This window comes from Bidens hawaiensis, unplaced genomic scaffold (genome assembly GCF_021521415.1).
Source record: "Bidens hawaiensis isolate Kalapana, Puna unplaced genomic scaffold, B.hawaiensis_p1.1 tig00001269_1, whole genome shotgun sequence".
Lineage (NCBI taxonomy): Eukaryota > Viridiplantae > Streptophyta > Magnoliopsida > Asterales > Asteraceae > Bidens > Bidens hawaiensis.
Window position 1 is genome coordinate 4,446,552 of NW_027491072.1, and position 20,627 is coordinate 4,467,178.

A 20,627-nucleotide genomic window follows, 5' to 3' on the forward strand; every position below is an offset into this window, starting at 1 on the left:
CTTTCTTTTAAAATCTCGTCTTTATTTTTATCTTTTCCCAATACGTCTTGACAGTCCAAATTATAAAAGATTTTAAGGAAAAAAAGACTATTTTGGTACTTCTGTTCTTTAAAGGGGCTATTTTGGGAATTTTCCCAATATATATTCCAAACATCAACTTTATTTTTTAAATTTTTTTTAAAGACGGTGCTGTATTAAACAAGCAACAAAGCTAACTAAAAAAGAAAACATTGATTATCATCCAAACACAGCTAGACCACCTTTTGACAGTAGTATTCTTTCTACAACAATCCAATCCAATCCAATCCAATCCATGGCTACTCTGGGCGATATCTGTGTGTCTGCAGTGATAAACATAATCACCGCCTTTGGTTTCTTGCTGGCTTTTGCACTGCTTAGAATCCAGCCCATCAACGACAGGGTTTACTTCTCCAAATGGTACATGATAGGAGCAAGAGGCAGCCCCACGCGCTCAGGCAACTTAGTGGCTAAGTTTGTTAATCTTAACTTGAAGACTTACCTCACCTTCCTTAACTGGATGCCTCAAACCTTGCAAATGAAGGAGCCTGAGATTATTCAACATGCTGGACTTGATTCTGCTGCCTTCTTGAGGATTTACATTCTTGGGTATTATTATTATTTTTCCTTTCATTTGGGATTTTCATGAATAACTTGCTACTTTTTCACAATTTGGGGATTTTTAGTATTTTAACTGTGTGATTTTGTCAAAAACAAAAATCAGTAAAATTTCCAGTTTGTTACTTTGATTCAAAAGCTTGTGAATTTGGGATCTTTACTGCCATTTATCTTTAGTACTTGGGTACTTATTATTATTTTTATTCATATGGTGTTGTGTTAAGTTGAATGAATAAATCAAAACTTTGACCTTAATAAGTCAGATGTTTGTTTGTTGATAGGTTTGTGAAATTTGGGAATTTTACTTTTTTTTTTTTTCTGGCCAAGAAATCAGCATTTTTTCGGTTGGTTTAAAGGCTTGTGATTTTGGGATCTTTTCTGCCATTTATTTTCAACACATGGGTACTCATTATTTTTATTCATATGGCTTTGTGAAGTTGGATGAATAGGTCATAACTTTGGCCTTAATAATTCAAATGTTTGTTTGTTGATTGTAAATTTGTTATGAAGTTTGTGAAATATGGGGATTTTACTGTCTGTTTTTTTTGTTGGTCAAGAAATCAACAATTTTTTCAGTCTGTTTTTGAAGCTTGTGAATTTGGGATCTTTACTGCCATTTATCTGCAATACTTGGGTACTTATTATTATTATTATTATTATTATTATTATTATTATTATTATTATTATATGGTGTTGTGTTAAGTTGGATATATAAGTCAAAACTTTGACCTTAATAAGTCAGATATTTGTTTCTTGATTTTGAATTTCTTATCAAAAGTTTTAGGGTATGTTTGGTATGACGGAATGGAATGGACATGGGAATGGAATGGACAAAGGAATGAAATGGACCATTACCATTTCATTGTCATTTTTTGTTACCATATAGGAATGGAATCATCATCCCTTTATTATTATTATTATTATTGTTGTTGTTGCTGCTGCTACTATTGTTGCTGCTGGTACTACTAGTAATAATAATAAATAATATTAATAATATGAATATTCGTATTAACTTATTTTTAAGACTTGCGCGCTTCAACGAGACCACTAAAGCGAATAAAAATAGTCATAAAAATATTGAATCACACATGCGTGCTATGAAGCATTGACTAGTCAAATAATTTTAATAATATTGATAATACGATAATAACTCTAATATAACAATTGTTGTATTATAATATAATAAATAATTATAAAATAATAAAAATAATAACAATAATATAATAATCTGATAATGTAATAATAATTATAATAATATAATAATAATTCTAATATTTTATTATTATTATTATTATTATTATTATTATTATTATTATTATTATTGGTGCTGTTGTTGATTCCATTCCTTGAAGGAATGAAAAAAAAAACACCTACTCCTTAAAAAATGAAAATCTTATATTTGGAAGGAATTTCATTGATTATGGAATGGTTCATTCCATTACCATATGACAACCAAACATGGATTTTTCCATTCATTTGGAATGACTTATTCCATTCCACCTCTCATTTCTTTTTACCAAACGCTACCTTAATGTTTGTTTGTTGGTTTTGAATTTGTTATCAAAAGTTCGTGAAATTTGGGGATTTTAATGTTTTTTTTGGTCAAGAAATCATCGAGCTTTTCAGTTTGCTTTATAAGCTTGTAAATTTGGTATTGCTATCATTTATTTTCAAAACTTGGGTGGTTATCAATATTTTTATTTATATGGTTTTGTGCTTAGTTGGATGAATAAGTCAAAACTTTGACCATACTAAGTCACATGCTTGTTTGTTGATTCTGAAAATGTTATCAAGGAATTTTTTGTTAACCATGAGACTTGATTCTACATATATGAAATTGTTTTAGCATGTTGATGTTGATTCTACATATCCAAGTGTATAGGTGGCAAAATGTAGGGTCAAAACGGGTAGGGTGCGGTCTTGTCTTTCCTTGAATATAATAAATAATCAACATTTTATGTTTGATTAAGTAAACTATGTTGTTACAGCTGTAAATAAATTAAACTTTTGTGAAATAAAATTATTTGTCAATTTATGTTGGACTATCTATATCTATTCAAATTGCAGGTTGAGAATTTTTGGGCCAACTGCAATTGTGGCATTCTTGGTTCTCATTCCAGTTAATGTATCGGGTGGAATGCTGTTTTTCTTGAGCAAAGATTTGGTCATCAGTGACATCGATAAGCTTTCAATATCAAACGTTCAACCTAAGTCTCCAAAGTAAGCTTAACCTAAACTTCATCATTCCTATGGAATTAGTTCATCTTATGTATAGTTGAGTACTTAATGCAACTCTTTATGCAAACCGTAATATGAAGTTAATAATTTTGACTTGGGACATAAGTTATTTTCAAGATTTTAAACATTTGACTTCTGCTGCCCTTTTTCATGTATACTTCTGTGGATGATTTCCTAACATATATATTTCACTAGATTGAATAACTTTTTATCTTTTAATTTTCAGGTTTTTTGCACACATTTTTATGATGTATTTGTTCACGTTTTGGGCATGCTATATGCTATACAAGGAGTATGATATGGTAGCATCAATGAGATTGAACTTTTTGGCTTCAAAAAGTAGACGAGCCGAACAATTTACGGTACGTGTATGCTTGTCATGCCATTTTGATCGTCAAATGAGTTTCTGTCGACTTTCAAAACTAACATGATTCATTTGAGCTCTAGAGGAGCAGTCACAAGTGAGTGAGTTATGTAGAACATATTTACGACATGAATTTTCGAAACTAAAAAACATTATTCTGTGTATCAAAGAATAACATTGTTCACCATGCAACCCTTTTTGTAGGTCCTGGTTAGAAATGTTCCTCGTGTCCCTGACCAGTCTGTGTCCAATACTGTGTCCTGTTTTTTCAAAAAGAATCACTCAACTCACTATCTTTGTCACCAGGTAATATTTTCTCCCTCCTTGTATGCGTGTGTGTGTATATATATATAGTCTTGATGGCAGATCATCTTCATCCAGACCGTCTACAATGCAAACAAATATGCAAGAGCAGTAAGGAAAAGACAGAAATTGCAAAATAAATTAGTCTACATCCAGCATAAGTTTGAAAGACAACCAAACAAACGTCCAACAAGAAAGGTTGCTGCTATGCACTGAAAACTTGTACACATTTTAGTTCAAATGATATGGCATCTTAATGTGCTATAAAATACTGAAATTTCCAAAATATATACACTTTCAGACGGGCTTGCTTGGACTTTGGGGCGAGAAAGTAGATTCCATAGAATACTATCAACAAAAAATTAAAGAGCTTGATGAAAAGGTGAATTATGTTAGTTTTAAATTTACTATTTGAGTCTTTTGTTATTCGTTTTCTTATCATCTTATTTCTAATGTCTTGTTGGAACAGTAGTTAACAATGGAGCATGAGAAGGCTCTGAAAGACCCGAAACGCATAATGCCAGCTGCATTTGTATCGCTTAACTCGAGGTGGGGTGCAGCTGTGTGCGCTCAAACACAACAAAGCAAAAACCCGATTCTATGGTTGACGGAGTGGGCCCCTGAACCTCGTGATGTTTACTGGAAAAGCCTACCCTTTGTTTCTTTGAGTATCCGTAAACTAGTTATGTCACTAGCACTCTTTGCTTTAGTGTTCTTCTACATCATACCCATTGCGTTTGTTCAGTCACTCGCTAATCTTGAAGGCCTTGAAAAAGTTGTTCCATTTCTCCGGCCCATCATTGAATGGTAAGTCTAGTTTTAATCTTTTTGCAAGCGGCTGCGATGCCGCCGCCGCCGCAGCACAAATGGTCCATGTGGTTTGACCAAATTGCAAGTTTTTAGGAGTTGTGAAGTTTAAAAGAACATTTTATTAGGGTTCCAAAATTAAAAAGACATAATTACCCTAACTGCGATTAACGGTGGGGACTAAATGTATACTCGAAGACCCTCTATGAGGGGAAGGAGGGGATTTGTGTTTGTGTGTGTGTGTGTGTGTGTGTGTGTGTGTGAAGGGCGGGGGGGGGGGGGGGGGGGGGACCGTCCCTAGTCTGATCACCCCGTTAGGCCCAATTTTTTTTAAAAAAAATTCGTATATTTCTTCTTTTTTTTTTTTTGAAAAAAATATGTATTTTTAATGTTTAAACTCAATTACTCAATTCATCTAAGTCCATTTTTATAAAAAAAAAGAAAAATAAAATTTGCACAACCCAAATCATAACCAATAAGGCCATTTTAAAATTTAGGAAATTGGAAATAAATAATCCCACCTTTTGTGTATTGGCCAATAATAATCCGACCTTTAAAAATCGCTAGCAACGGTCCGACCTGTGAACTATTTTTGTCTCAGTGGTCCTCCGTTAAAAAATACTTAAACGTCCTTAAGTTTTTTTCCTAGTTTCAAACCGATGTTTTAGGGCTTTTGATTGGAAATCGACTAATGTAAAACTTATCTCGAAACGGTGATTCAAATGACTTGATTTTTATTAGTTGGAAATTCAAGCACCCGAATTGAAACATTGTTTCTTCGTTTGGATCACTATTTCGAGATAAATTTTACATCGGTCGACTCGTATCCTTCTTCCGATCAAAAGCTCTAAAACATCGATTTGAAACTAGGAAGAAACTTAACGGCGTTAAGTATTTTTTAACGAAGGACTATTATGACAAAAATAGTTGAAAGGTGGGACCATTGGTAGTGATTTTTAAAGGTGGGATTATTATCGGCAAATACACAAAAGGTGAGATTATTTATTTCCAATTTGCCTAAAATTTAATTATTTAAACCTAATAAATAACTCTTTTTACTAAAGGCCCAATATTTTTCTTGACTTAGGCCCTAAATTTTTAACTATTCTTAGGGACGGAGCTGGTGCACCCCTCTAATATGGGTCTTGTATGATTTATCAAAGAAAAGAGAAGGAATCCAGAGAAGAATATTTAGAGAGAACAATTTTGAACTAATTCATCTGCATATCTCAAAGCCATCCATGAACACTATTTAAAAGGATAAAAAGAAATCCCACCATTCTCCTACTATTAAGACACATACATGGAAACATGGACATCTTCCCACACTAAATTAAAAATATTAACCAAACAACTTAACAAAATAAATAAATAAATAGAAGACTTGTATGCAGACGTGGACATGGACTAGGTGGCACACATCACCCCCTCTCAAACTTTTAGACTAAGTTTGCAACTTTTAAAATTTAGGGATGAAACTTGCTAAATGGTCAAACTACATGGATTGTTTGTTCTATTTATTGTTATATAATGACTTTGAAAACTTGCATGTGTGCAGGAGCTTTATAAAGTCCTTTCTTCAAGGTTTTCTTCCGGGTCTAGCTCTAAAGATATTTCTATGGCTTCTTCCTGGTATACTTATGACCATGTCAAAACTCGAAGGGCACGTTGCGTTTTCTGTATTGGAAAGGAGTACGGCTGCGAAGTACTACTTTTTCATGCTGGTAAATGTTTTCTTGGGGAGTATTGTTACTGGAACCGCAATCCAACAGCTTCATTCTTTCCTTCACCAATCTCCCACAGAGTAAGTGATGCTTCAGTTGATATTATAATTCTTACGATACATGTTGAATGAAATAATATATTTTTTTATAGGATACCAAGGACAATCGGGGTATCAATTCCGATGAAGGCTACTTTCTTTATAACATACATAATGATTGATGGATGGGCAGGCATGGCGGGGGAGATTCTTCGGTTAAAGCCTTTGATACTGTTTCATCTCAAAAACATGGTACTTGTGAAAACCAAAAGAGATAGGCTAAAAGCAATGAAACCCAAAGGCATAGATTTCCCCGAAGCTATTCCGTCTCTTCAACTATACTTTCTTATGGGGGCGGTTTATGCTGTAGTCACCCCGATCCTTCTACCTTTTATCCTCGTCTTCTTTGCATTTGCGTACTTCGTTTACCGTCACCAGGTAAATCAAAATCTTTGTTCATTGCTGTTTTGGAAGTGACTATATGGTAATATGTTTTAATGCTCGGATGAGCAGGTGATTAATGTGTACAATCAACGCTATGAGAGTGCCGCTGCATTCTGGCCACATGTTCATCATAGGATAATAGCAAGCTTGTTGATAGCTCAGCTTCTTTTGTTGGGACTTCTTAGCACTAAAAAGGCTATAAGTTATACTCCTTTGCTTGTTGTGTTACCAATTCTGACCCTCACGTTTCACAAGTTCTGCAAAAGCCGGTTTGAACCTGCTTTCCGAAAATACCCTCTCGAGGTGAACTCACATTCATGATTTCAAAGTTTTTTGAATTGACACATTTGGATTAAAAGTTAAAACACCATTTATAAATAAATGGATAAATAATCAGCAACTAAAGAAGCGGTATCGTTTGACATTTGGTTTCAGGAAGCTGTGGAGAAGGACACACAAGATGACGTTTCTGAAGATGATACGGAAATGAAATCTTATTTGTGTGAAGCGTACTTACATCCCGTTTTACGTTCCGTTGAAGAATTTGAGCTTTTCGAGCTCGGGATTGACAATAACCGAGCTCCTATCCCAAGTAAACCTGTACCTGTTTCTGGTTCACATTCCCCTGAACAAGTGGCTCCTAAAATTCAGCAGCATCTTGAAGTTGTGGTTGAACAACATAAGTGTGTATACACGCACCGCAACAAGATGTTGGCCTTAAATGTTGATGTTTCGCATCACAACTGATCGAGTTAGGATCTGACCATTTGACCGGATGTAGCTAGCTTATATATCTGTGACGAACTTAGTCGTGACCATGTCGTTTAAGCTGTGTCAGTAGTAGAATTTTGTAACTAAAGTATGCACCAGCGCTGCTATAGAGTATCATCGCCTCTCATATTTTTCTTATTGTTTAGGTTAGGTTAAATGTACCATCTCCCTTGCTAAATGTGCAACTTTCGGAACTTTCATTTCTTTAATATTTTTAATTGGCAAATTAGTCTCTTTAACCTTTTTTTTTATTTTATAGTTTTTTATAAATTTGAAAATACTATTAAGTTATTTTGTTGTTGTTTTTTTTGTCTTTTTGTGTTTTTGTTATTATTTTATTATTAATATTATTATTATCATTATTATAATATTTTCAATGTATTATTGTATACTAACGTAAGTTAGGCAAAATAATAATAATAATAATAATAAAAGATAAAAATTAGAAAATTAATAGTTTTTTATTTGATAAATTCTTATAAGAATTATATAAACGGCCTTTAAAGTCTAATCAATGAACATCGCTCCACCTTGAAAAAGACTACTAAGTGGAAAAATTGTTTTAAGGGATGTGTAAAAATTGTTAAATAGTAATTTAAATAAAAAGTTAAAGGGTGGAATACAATCAGTAAAAAATAGTTGATAAGGTGTTGTGTTTAGTAACCTTTTTTGTTTTTATTTTTTACACGTTAACAGAAAAAACAACATTTTGTGTGAATGGTGCTTTCTATGTGACTTATATGATGTAGCGAATTTACACAACTTTAATGATTTTTGAGTCTTTTAGTGTAAAAATAACACACAACGAATTTATATGAACAAGACAACTAATTCTGTATATTTCAAAAGATTTTGAATTTGACACGATTTACAAAAGCAAAGCCACTATCGTATTTTCAAGGACTTAATCGTATTTTCGAGGACTTGAACATATACACTATGCAGTTAATGCGAAAAAATATCGGATATCGGTCAAGAACCGATACATGAGATATCGGTTTTCACAGTGATATATTGGTGAGATATCGGCAGCTAATATATATGTATATAATGTTATTTTTATACTTTTTTATGTATAAATTTATAAGTTTAAGGATCAAATGTAAACTAGTGAAGATAAAAGGTGTTAATTTTTAGAATATACAAATTAATTTTAAACTTTTTATGTAAAAGTTTATAAATATCAAGTATTAAATGTAAATTAGTAAAAAGAAGAGGGCTAAATTTTAAAATACCTAAACTTTTATTAAACCTAAAAAATCTTAAACGCACATGTCTTCTTCCTCACTTCCTAGATGTGCCGCTCTTTCTCGTTTCCGGCGAAAAGTCGCCGGAATTAACAATCCAAGTTCTCTATTTGATCGATAAGTGGTCGCCAAGTACGTTTAAAGTAACCAGGTAATCGGATTTGAAAGCCTTTCCAAGTTCTGGATATATAAATGGCCAAATCGAGAAAATTGGTGATATAACCGATATTACTAAAACAAAATATCGGCGATATATCGGTCATTATCGCCGATAATATCGGGACCGATATTATGGCTGATATTTTCCATGATCCGATAACCGATATATCGACGATATATCACCGATATTAACTGCATAGCATATACATAATGGCTACGTAATAAATGAGTTGATAGAAAAAGGGTTTTGGGGGGGGGGGGGGGAAGGGATGATATGTTTGTTAGTTTGGGTGTTAGGTCGATATTAGTTTTATCCAAGGCTATCACTTTTTCCCGAACACAATAAAAGACTAACCTAAACTAAACCGAAGTAACTTGGGTTGGTTCTTGGGTCTAATTTATGGGTTTTGGTTGTCACACCCCTAAAACCTTAATTTAACAACGAAAAACTTAATCAATTAATTTAGGAGGTGACAGATGCCGTGTAGCCAACATGTTTTAAGCACAACATATTCGTATGCAGGTTGGACTTTTATTCATTATAAAATGTCATAAATTACTTTTTGCTTTTGCTGGCTACACTCGAATAGCGAGCAGGCCTGGGCCGGCCCGGAATGGGAATTAGACTTCATTCACTTGATGGGCTTTCGCTTGAACAAGGTGGCGTGACCAGAGTATACGATTTATTTAAAATAGAAATCCAACATTAAGGTATTACAACCATTTTTCCCACATCATCTACACGAAGCATCCGCTTTTCATTTACCTGAAAAACACGTTTTATACGTCAACACAATGGTTGACGAGTTCTTAAATTTTAAAACTTATTTCAAAACAAAGATTTTCTTTACTTAAATATTTTCATAAACACCACTTCATCCATGCGACCCAAAGTCAACTTTTATTGAACTAGAAAAAATTGCGTTAACGATTTGCAATCGTAATAATATTTTAAAAACAAAACTTTCCTTTGTTAAAATATTGTTAAAAGTATAGATTCGCTCTTATCGGCACGAAACCAAAAGTCACATGGAAATTAGTTTCCGTCCCCCGAAAATCTATTACACCCCTTTTCGCTTAACGAAAGCGTCATTTTAAAGCATTTTAAAAACATAACTTTTCTTTGTCAAAGCAAAGCCAATAATTGTACAACGTTCTGCTTTGTTTATTTGAAAACTGCTTTGCCCATACTAGACCAAAGTTAACGCATTATATCTCCCATACTGGACCAAAGTCAATGACATACCTTATCTGTACTAGACCAAGATCTACTTTCGTTGTATACACAAAAGTGAATTATAAACCCGGTCCTCGTTTACTATGATAGACCAAATGGATGCCTTTCATTTTACCAACGAAAGTGTCGGAATACATCTTATTCTTTAACAACTTGTGATAGTTATAAACTAGCTAGGAGTATAACAAATGTAACACTCTTAAACCTATAGTTAAAGCGTACAATAATTCGAAATATTTATCATTTACCCCACCGAAGCGACCGGTTATGATAGGGCTTCATCCCGATAGACCTATCAATATTTCTATGCATGTCCAACAGTTAATAATTATAAAGACTGCGTGATATTCGCGTCGGCCCGACCACGTTAATTAACGTTGATCAACTTTAAAGTTATTACAATACCACAATTGTCAAAATATAATGCATTTTTGACCCCAATGTGATTTCTCCCAAAACATTTATAAACAATTTAAAATATTGAAACAATGAGGATTTCTGAAAAACTCGCCTTTAGCGGGTAATATGTCAATAACATCCAAACACTTATGTCCTATTAATATAGTACACGTGTTAATAGTTTATCCAAATTTATAATATAAGTTGTTCATCCAACTTGAAGTATTCATACAAATGTTTTTATCTTTTTAAGAAAAACATTTAATTTTATTATTTTTATGTTCAAATGACCCTTGGCGACTTTTGATCCCGAATAAGTTCAACTTATATCTTTTAACACAAGCACATGCCACATATAACCTTCGGATATCTATATTTATATATCTAACCCTTAGATTAATTAACACATAAACCTGGTACCAAATTATACAAGTAATGGACATAAGTAAGTTCTTGCAAGTACCTAATAATAATTATATTATTAAATATTATTTAAATAAATAAAATCTTAAAAATACTTTTAATATGCTGGAATTTTGTAATTTATCTAAGAATATGTAAGGCTTCATACGTTTTAAAGATGTCTTTCTGGTTTTGTCGGTTTCGCTTTTAACGGTGAATCGTTTAACGTATTTGTAAAGATTTATGGTTTTATGCTTGAAAACACTTTTTATTGTTAAAATATATAAGTTTTAAAGTTTAGTTTATAAAATTACTTTCGTTTTCAGTTTGGCTTAATTTTTTCATAAAAATGATTATTTTTAATGTTTTTGCGTTGTCTTTCACGACGCGAACCATCCAAGATCATGTTTTACTAACTCGGCCTTATTGTATACATTAGATTATATAATGATATCAGTATTTAAGTTTTAGAAGTTGATCAAAATAGTTTCTAAAGCTCTTTCGTTTTTGCATCGAAAAGTCATATTTTTGGCTTTCTAAGCGATAATCGTTATATATGATTAACCAAACATGATGAATCCTTTGTATAACTTCAAATATTTTCATTTTTCATTATTTTGTAATATGATTTAAAACAGTTTCACAAAATTTCATTTTAACGTGTCGAAATTAACGTTTTTAACAACTAGTCTTACACTGATTATGACCATAAGCATAACTTAACATTGTGGCTTCAAATTTTTAGACAAACCTCTATATTTACTGTATAAAATAGTAATTTTATCCATTATAATGCAGGTCTAATAATTATTCATAAAACCATGCATTTAACATCAATTTATTTTAAAACACCTATTTTATCATACCGACTCATTAGTCAAATACTAATATTTTATACAACCAAAATGACATCTTCTCATTATTTTATATAATTTGATTTAAAATTTCAACTCAAAAACTCAAAAAATCTACCAAATACAAGCATATTTATGAAACTAAAACAAAATAATATATGTACGTATGCCTTACAAATGTAAGTGGGTTTTCACATCTCCTGCAAAACCTCAACTTATGCACTCAAACCATTTTATTATTCAAAACCCAAAATCATAACAATCTAGTATCTAACAACTTCCAAAAAAAAAAAAAATACACACATATACATGTATGTATATGTATAAAACTAGCTTGACTACTAAATCCACCATAAAATTACCTACAATACTAGCCTAAGATATAAATTTTTGGAGGTAGTTGGGTTCGGGCCTTTACAGTGTCCTGTAACGTTTCTACTCGCTTATTTTTTAATTTTCACAAACTGAAACCCCTAAAAATAAGTTTATTACCTATTATTAATATTTTCACTAATACTATATTATTTTATGCCATTCTTGACATTTTTGAATATTTTTGGACTTTTAACTATACTCGAGTCGTCGCTACTGTTCGTTTCGCGCAGTGTTTGCTATCCGACAAATTTTAATTTCTTGAACATAATAAAATATAACTCATATATTTTTGGAGTTTTTGGACTAATAACTTTATTTTATTAAATATAATATTTATTCATATAATCACGGATTACATTAGTGCCGGATTAGGCTTAAAATAGTCGGGTGTTATATTCTCCCCTCCTTTAAGAAATTTCGTCTTGAAATTTAGGAGGTAGCATTCGTGTCTGATCCTATAGGGAAAATGTGAGGATTTTTCATTTCTTTTTTGTCTGATCTCGTCATTTGCATGCTATCGCAGGGTCACGACTAGAATCCAACCTTATTTTGACCCGCTTGATTTCGCTTTGCCTGATTTTCTGGATTTTCCAATCCATGACTTCAGCATGTTTTATAACTTATTCGTATTGCTTATGAGACGACTTTTTAGCCGCTTCTCTTACTCTTTCCCAATAGATGTTATATCGTACAAGTGTGTATGTGGTAATTACACTTTTCTACTTAGATTGATTTTGTATTGAACGTGCCCCTATGTATGTGTGTGTATGTATATATATATATATATATTACTTGATCTAAACACACTATGATTTGTTGACTAAATTGAGCTTTGTTTAGTTGAAAATAAAATCAAAGTGGCCACCAAATAAGAGTGTTAAACTAGGAAATCAAGTTCAAAGTCTTGCATATTTTTTTGATATATTCAGATGTAGAAGTGTTATTTTATATAAGAATTTGAATCCCTATAGTACATGGAATAGACAAATACAACTTAATACATATGTGAGTGTAACTCTCATGAAAGGAAAAAGAAGTTTTAAGCTTTTGTAGCTTCCAAGGTAGCTGAGGCCTTGGTGGCAGTGATTTGTTCAAAGAGGTCTCTGATTTTCAAACCAGCAATGGTTTGGAAGAGGCCAGTGCCATTGTTGCTACCAGGGAAGTCAGAGTGCTTCAACATTTACCGGGTAATTTCTCCATAGAATTTGGTGGAAATGTTGCTCAAATGGCTCTCAACATAGATCAACTCATCCAGTCTGTCAAATTGCCCATCCATCTCCAACACCGACACCTACAAAAATTGGCGTATGCGTTTATAATAAGCTCACCTCTTAACAGAGATAGATTGTTGTTGTTATTATTATGATTACTACCTTATGGTCATAGTAGGTATCAGGGCCATAGGCAAACTTGATACCCGGGTAAGAACAGGTGAGTTTCCTCCCACATGGAATCCATGAGATGGTGGAGCCTTCATCAAACAAGTAAACAGGGCTGAAGTATTTCACTCCCTCTTTCATTATCAGCTTCACTCTCAACACCTTCCCCTCATTGTCATCCGGAATCAGATGTGTAGGCAACACATCTATAACCGCATCTGCGTATTGCTTTTGTGGGTCTACACAATCCATTCAGATTCTCAAATATAAGAAGTTTCTGATTGCTTACTTATGCTTTTAAATATTACAAGCCGAAATCTATATTTACCAATATAAGCATCAAAATCTGGCTTTCTGGCCTCAATACTAGCTTTTATACTTTCAAGGTTGTGCCCTCTCTCTGCCATGCCCCTCTGCAATTACGGTTTATTGAGATTTGAAGTCGCGTGACAACTAAATCACGTTCAAACACTTTATACCGTACCTGAATTTTCCATGCAAATTTAACGTCGTTTCTAATGTCCAAGCAAGAGGTCTCTTACTCTCTGATCAAACCTACATGTATCGAAAATATAAGGACCAAACCAAAACATAGGAATAAAAGTTTTATCCTATGGACTGACTTACATTGGGTGCAAACCTTCAATGGCAAGGATCTCAGGTGGCTTGATGAGCTCAGGAGGGTCCAAAAGACCACTAACATGGTTATAAATAGGCTTTTCTACAGCAATACCATCTTTCAAAGCCTTAACCTGCTCATACATAAGATCAAAGTTATTGGCTCGTGGGTCAAGCGCGGTCACCCCTTCCACCTTCCTCCCTGTTCTATCCAGTGAATGGTAATCATCCAAACATATAACTGTTGTTGTGTCACTTTGGTGCCTCTGCCGCACCGCCAAACACACTAGTCAACCTCCTCATGAAGGTGCTCTTTCCGCACCCTGAGTCTACTGCTAGCCCGATTACTATTGTCTCCCCCGTGCATCTTATTTCGCCGCCTCTTACCCTGCCCTTAGTATAGAACAACACCTGTCTTTGCTGAATTCCCAAATGGGTTTTTGTGGGCGCTGAGATTTAGCGTGTTGAGTTTATAGATTGGCTGTGGACACTGCCATTTTTCTTTCTCAAGGTTAAGAGAGAATTGAGAATATAATGAGTCACTGGCAATGGGCTTTTTGGTCATTTGCAGTTTTGGACAAATATGAAGGTCCTGGTCATAGTTGTAGTAGTGCAATGGTAATGTGGTCATTTCAAAATGTTGGATATAGAAAAGATAGAATGGGTGATGAAGATTAAGTGATAACAATAGACATGGTGGTTATTGGTTTCAGTCTTGAATTCCACTTTGTTTTAACTTTACATTGCACATCTTTAATAGCAATAGAATTAGAAACCTCCTACTTTGGTCCAAACTTGGGTGACTATAAATGAAACCAGCCGAGCCCAAACTCGATCTTTGCCCGTTTAACTTGTGACAGTTCGGGCACTGCTCATTTCTGGCTATAACTTTGAAGCTGAAGCTCAACTTGTGAGTAGTTTTTCGAGCTCCAGATCGGCTTGCTTATGATTTACTAATATTTTTGTAAGTTTATAAATAATTATATGTATATTTGTAATCAAAATCAAAATTTTTACGTATAAGATAATATATGTCATTTATTTATATCAGAATTCTATGTATAAATTAATAAAATTTATATATATTTATAAAATCGGTTCATTTAGGCTCTAGCTCAATAAGTGATGCTCAGGCTCGTATATTAAATAAGCTTATTTTTTAGGCTCTAGCTCATTTAAACTTGACAACAAGTCAATGTTAAGTAACTCACAAGTGGTTATACTCATGGTTAAAATCGTTTCACAGTATGGCTTTTATAATTATGTTTATTGTGTGGATGTGGGAGAAGGACGATATGCACCCTTTTTTTGTCACACCTGATCACACAAGGTTGTGCTTCTTTTATCGAACATTTTCACAACCAAGTACAATAGTAGAGGTCCACAAAGTTTAAATGCTATACAAACTAAATTATTATTCCTATACAAGACTTATGATATAAATAAACAAATAATCTCAATAGAATCATATGATTATGACATTTGTCGTTTTTTTCTTTTTTTCGTTTTTCTTTGATTTTATCTGAAGTTTCATGATTTTGTGCTATTAGTAGTATATTTTATGCTTAGAAAGATTTTTTAAAAGAACAAATGCCCGTCCACATGCAATAGTGTAAGGCGAACATGAGAATTTGCTGAGAAATAAGACTGTTAAACCGGTTTATACAAGTAAATTGTGAATTATACATGGGATCGGATCAATTTGAGTGTACATAAATTATATAACGGATTAAAACGTAATGAACTTGCTAACTCAAAACATGTTACTCTAGTAATACTTGTTAACTTGCTACGGTTCACTCTTATAAAACACGGAATCACTTATCATCTTGATAACCTTTTCAAAACGACTCATTTCAAGCTATGCTTATTTTTGTCTGACGCTTTATTGACCTAAATCAAATTGATTGTTTATCCAAACACATTTTGCTCAAAACCTGTTTTGACCCGACACCTGTTTGTTGTCAGGCTTAATCTTATGTAATTGAGGGAACTGGAGATGGCTATCTATTCATTCACCCATTTTCTTCAACCGTAAGAGAAATTATAACCCATAGTAAATGGGTCAAAACTACCAGCACACTCGATAGCAAGACATTCTATTGGATGTCCATATTCTACAATCTGCATCCCGATTAACAAAATGTTTATAAAAATCTGATTATTCACCAAATCAAGCCTCACTGTATAAGCAAACAAACGGATAGTAAATGAAAATGCAGTCAAGATGCTGTATTTTATGTTCCTATAAACATACATATAAAACTCAAGTATTATACCATCCACATAACAAGCAAAGCCGCAACCAATGCAAATACGTCATTCTAACTCACTACACCGCATCACTTGTTCCCACGAAAATACATGTAAATTTTCTGCATAAACCAACAAAACAAAAATTAAGTAAAAAATATATATATTTACGTCGGCCAAAGAAGATACAAACTGAAAAAGACTAGTTTGTTTCTAACCTGAAGCACCCAAAAGCTTAAAAGTGATTCTAAGACAAATAATCCAAATCCAACCAGGTAGAAGATCTACAACAACAAAAACAACAAAAGCTTGCGTTATTTGTGTTGTTTATTATGTACGCGTGCACACTTTATGTAAGGACTTACCCCTGCTAGTGCATGGTCAGAAAAGACATCAATCGCAGCTAGAATGCCACTGCTCATCAACAAGTATATTCGAATTAGAAGACGGATATTATTATATTAAACACAAACATGCAAATCATATTATAACTTTGAAGGTCAAGAAAAGAATGCAACTTACGTTAATGACTTCCCGTGAAAGACTATTGGAGGAGCAATAGCAGCATATATACAAAACCCAAGATGGAGCTGAAAAATGACAATAAAGAGACAGATTATTTCAATATCAACCACCAAACTAAAGCAAACCAAAGTGGTTTCTATCTTACCAAGTAAAACAAGAAAAACCAACCAAACTTCAGAGCACTATCAGTCCTGCAAAATCAAAAGATTATACACCGTGAGTACAATCATGTAACTAATGGAATACAGAAGTAAATTGTGATCAAGTTTTCAGTTAATTGTAAGCAAGCAAATGATGTAAATACCTCATTGCTCGATAGAGTGGCCTGTACCATAACACATAGGAGAGCGGTACTCCAAGAAGTGCATAAATGACTGCAAGGAAAAAGATCTTGACACCTGTACATGGAAGAAACATATACAACCTCAGAACTTCACAACGTCTTATTTCCCACCTGCGCAAATGCATATATTAACTTACCACCGTCTTTGATCCAACACACAATCACTGCTACGACATTGAATGTAAGGCATAGAACTAGACCTGCATACAAGTGTTGATACAAACATGAAAACAATATTTAGATATTGTAACAATCATTTTTATTAAGATACTGAGTGCATTAGTGCATAAAAAAATTTAACAAAATAGATTCAAAGAGCTAAAACATGAAATTTATACCCAGCCAGCTGGCAAAAGCCAAATACTGCAACTTTTGAGCATGGACCGGAATCTCATTGGCTATATCATGGTGAATTATTGGGAAAAATGGAGGCCAATTTCTGTCATCGGCGGGGATGGCCACTGGTAAGGAGATTAAACATTAAAACTGTGCCTTATGCAAAAGTAAAGTTCAAACAACAATATTAAACAGCAATACTCACCACCAGCAACAGCTTGTTCTCTTCGCCTGATGTCCTGTAAAATAAATGGTAAATGGTAAATTGGAGAAGCAGTAACTTAAAAATGAATAAAAAAGGAATATAAAACCAACATTTTCTCGTCTCTTCAAGTCAGACTCCCAGTTTGATAGCTCTGTTGCTTTTTTCTTCGGATCCTAGAGCATGCAACCAGCCAATCAGTAACAGAGATCTAAAAGGAACTAATACAGAAAATAAAATGTTACTACACTCACTCACCGAATCCAATGGTATATCAACGGTTGCATCATGCTTTTGACCAAAATATAGAGTACTGGCAACCACCTGGGGAAAACGGGATTTCGATCCAGGGGCAGCATTTGCATTCTGCAGTCCAATCAAAAAACAAGAAGATGTGATGGACCAAAATTCATATGGATTGAATTCATGGTAAAGCAATTGCAAAGAAAGATGTGATGTTATAGTTATACTAAAAGTAAAAAAGGCTATGCAGTCGATATCGCTGATATATCACCTATATCGGTGATATATCGGTTATCGGTCCCTTGACGATATATAAGTCTGAATATCGGTACCGATAATATCAACGAGATTGACCAACATTTGACCAATATATCACCTATATTCCCAATATCAGTGTTTTAAGTCTTAATTGTCAACTTTCAGTGTTCAATGTTATTGTTTTAAGTCTTAATCAATTCTTACTAGCTACGATTGTTAGTGTTTTGCAATTTGCAAAAGGTTAATTTGTTAATGGTAGGAGACTATACTGAATTATTAGTGTTAAATTGCTATATATATGTGAATTTTACATGATATTAAAATTACCGATATCTCACTGCGATAACCGATATCTGATATTTTGCCGCATTAAATGCTTAGTAAAAAAGTATCAGAAATATCAACACCGGATCTAGTCGATTGTAGTGTTGACATAGAACAGGGATAGAGTGAAATAACAAATCAGGCTGTGCTTGCCATATTTAGGTACTTAATTGAGTTGAGTAGGTTTTCATTGCCTCAGATCTAGAAGAAGATCACATTGAAGCTAAGGTTTAAGAGCAATTGAAACCCTAATTTAATTATAGATCTGGTAAAGACAAGAGAGAGAGAATACCGAAAACGGATTGACGTCTTCTTCAGTAGTAGCAAAAGGATTCGAATCGTCACGGCTCATGCTTGATTGATTGCAGAAATAAGCTCCGCAGAGAGTGGGTTGTTTGATTTTTGATTTCACTCACTCTCCTCAGAATATCTATCTGTCATCAAGCACTCAGGAGGATTTGATATGCTGCTATTTCTATATTTGCCCCCCTTTACTTTTAACTAGCTTTTTTTTTTTTTTGTCCCGGGCGCCTTGCGCCCCGGTCGGTAAAACCCCAGCGTTAAAGCACGGACGTTGGTAAACCAGAGAGTATCAGCTGCGTTCATCATGATTAGAAACCATTGGTAAAATTTGAGCGTTAAAAACCCAAAAAATTAACTCGCCAAATTATTAACATATAAAAACATTATCATGTAAGATAACAAAATATTAAAGACAATGTTTATTTGGTTGTCAAACCTGAGAGGTGGTATACCTAAGCGCTGTCGGTCGGTAAACTTGCGAACACATAAAAATTGAGGTGGACTAACGACCTTTTTTTGGGGGGGAGGGGTGTCGGTCGGTAAACTTACGCATGAGTACGTTTATTATGATAACTGAAGTAAAAAAACACAACTAAAATCATCAACCATTACAGTGCCGCCAAGTGGCCAGCACCAAAGTTCTTTATATATATATATAGTAACTAGTTTTTAACCCGGCGCGTTGCGCTGGGCAGGTTGGTAAATCCGAACGTTGGTAAGACACGAGCATTACCGGTCTTAAGTGTTGAGGTGGTAAGTTGACGTGAATTCGGTCAGTTTCTGTTACATGTGTTATTGTACGGAAACTAAAACAAAAAAAAGTTATAAAAATTGAGATGGAACATTGGGATAGCGTTGGTCGGTGAAACTCGAGCGTTGGTAAAACCCGAGCGTTGTTGGTCCCTGGCGGTGAGTCTATGCAAATTTGGTTGGGTTTTTCACGTTCGTTATAAAACCGGACTAAAAAGAAAGAATTGTCATTCGGTCAGTTTCGTTACGATACTATAACTAAAACAAAATGCGCTAAGTCTACACAAATTATGTCACTTTTTATCACATCCGTTACGGTATATTGGCATTGGAACTAAACTAATAAAAAACAAACATAATAAAGATAATTAGAAATATAATTATCAAAGTTTAAAACAAAAAAAAACAAAACAAAACTTAGTCCAATGAAATCTTGCCAAATGAACCAATCATAGTTTAGCATCGCCAAACTTCTCTTTTATATACATTAGTAATTTTTTATGAAAAGAAATAAGAATTATTTTACCTTTACAGATATATTGGAAGTGTTGACTTAAAATAATTTAAAGTCAAATAAAGAAGTTTTACAAAGGAAAGTACAAAATGCCGTGAGAGAAACAAAAGAATTACGAAAATGCCATGTAACTGTAGCACTAGTTTTCCTTTAATATAGTATATAATATGTTTCATACCGACCTATATAATCAATTTATTTTATTATTATTATTATTTAAAGAAAGAAACTACCTTGCCTTCAACGCCCAAAACTTCTTATAATCATAGCTTTTCGACATTGGTTAAGTTCGTGACAGTAAATACATTAAACCCAAATTATAAATTAGTTGGCGTGCAGAATAGTAGTGGTACTCGCATAGCCTATGATACAAATAATAATAATAATAATAATAATAATAATAATATATTTAAAATAATGCTTATTTGATCGGAAAAACTCGGGCGTTGCACCGAAAAGTTAGCACGAGTATAGATGTAGGGTAGTGAAACCACCAGCAAACTAAGGAATTCACCTCGCGGATCTCCAGCATAACCCGCAGAGGGTGGTTACGGGAAGACCCCCCCCCCCCAATCTTGTCA

The 20,627-nt window shown here is 33.6% G+C and overlaps 2 protein-coding genes and 1 pseudogene across 3 annotated transcripts; 1 reads left to right on the forward strand and 2 right to left on the reverse strand.

Moving 5' to 3' along the window:
* Window positions 1-313: 313 nt before the first annotated feature.
* On the forward strand, window positions 314-7,370 carry LOC143570463 (hyperosmolality-gated Ca2+ permeable channel 1.8-like). The gene is made up of 11 exons (XM_077056111.1): window positions 314-627; window positions 2,704-2,856; window positions 3,101-3,236; window positions 3,443-3,544; window positions 3,620-3,739; window positions 3,843-3,923; window positions 4,014-4,348; window positions 5,907-6,152; window positions 6,224-6,548; window positions 6,624-6,857; window positions 6,990-7,370. Exons 1-11 carry the CDS (start codon window positions 314-316, stop codon window positions 7,299-7,301), a joined length of 2,358 nt encoding a protein of 785 aa, XP_076912226.1. The 3' UTR covers window positions 7,302-7,370.
* A 5,597-nt stretch (window positions 7,371-12,967) lies between these two features.
* LOC143570055 (phosphoribulokinase, chloroplastic-like) lies at window positions 12,968-16,318 on the reverse strand (annotated as a pseudogene). The gene is made up of 6 exons (XR_013141851.1): window positions 16,275-16,318; window positions 14,005-14,485; window positions 13,862-13,932; window positions 13,706-13,790; window positions 13,372-13,616; window positions 12,968-13,289 (listed from the first exon to the last, which is right to left on the reverse strand). The product of XR_013141851.1 is annotated as a phosphoribulokinase, chloroplastic-like (transcript).
* Window positions 16,227-18,832, reverse strand: LOC143570329 (secretory carrier-associated membrane protein 4). Its single transcript, XM_077056005.1, has 12 exons — window positions 18,772-18,832; window positions 17,913-18,020; window positions 17,768-17,830; window positions 17,658-17,691; window positions 17,455-17,577; window positions 17,254-17,316; window positions 17,078-17,171; window positions 16,919-16,964; window positions 16,771-16,838; window positions 16,614-16,662; window positions 16,467-16,532; window positions 16,227-16,370 (listed from the first exon to the last, which is right to left on the reverse strand). The coding sequence occupies exons 1-12, from the start codon at window positions 18,829-18,831 to the stop codon at window positions 16,338-16,340; spliced, it is 807 nt and encodes a 268-aa protein (XP_076912120.1). The 5' UTR covers window position 18,832; the 3' UTR covers window positions 16,227-16,337.
* Between the last annotated feature and the right edge of the window lie 1,795 nt (window positions 18,833-20,627).

Excerpts from the sequence above, each read along its gene's own strand:
- LOC143570463 (XM_077056111.1), top strand. The coding sequence starts at position 314 with ATGGCTACTCTGGGCGATATCTGTGTGTCTGCAGTGATAAACATAATC. Across the intron at positions 628-2,703 it reads TTGAGGATTTACATTCTTGG|GTTGAGAATTTTTGGGCCAA; the intron begins GTATTATTATTA and ends TTCAAATTGCAG. Across the intron at positions 6,153-6,223 it reads CTTCACCAATCTCCCACAGA|GATACCAAGGACAATCGGGG; the intron begins GTAAGTGATGCT and ends ATTTTTTTATAG.
- LOC143570329 (XM_077056005.1), bottom strand. The coding sequence starts at position 18,831 with ATGAGCCGTGACGATTCGAATCCTTTTGCTACTACTGAAGAAGACGTC. Across the intron at positions 17,578-17,657 it reads AGAACAAGCTGTTGCTGGTG|TGGCCATCCCCGCCGATGAC; the intron begins GTGAGTATTGCT and ends TCTCCTTACCAG. Across the intron at positions 16,371-16,466 it reads TAAGCTTTTGGGTGCTTCAG|AAAATTTACATGTATTTTCG; the intron begins GTTAGAAACAAA and ends TGGTTTATGCAG.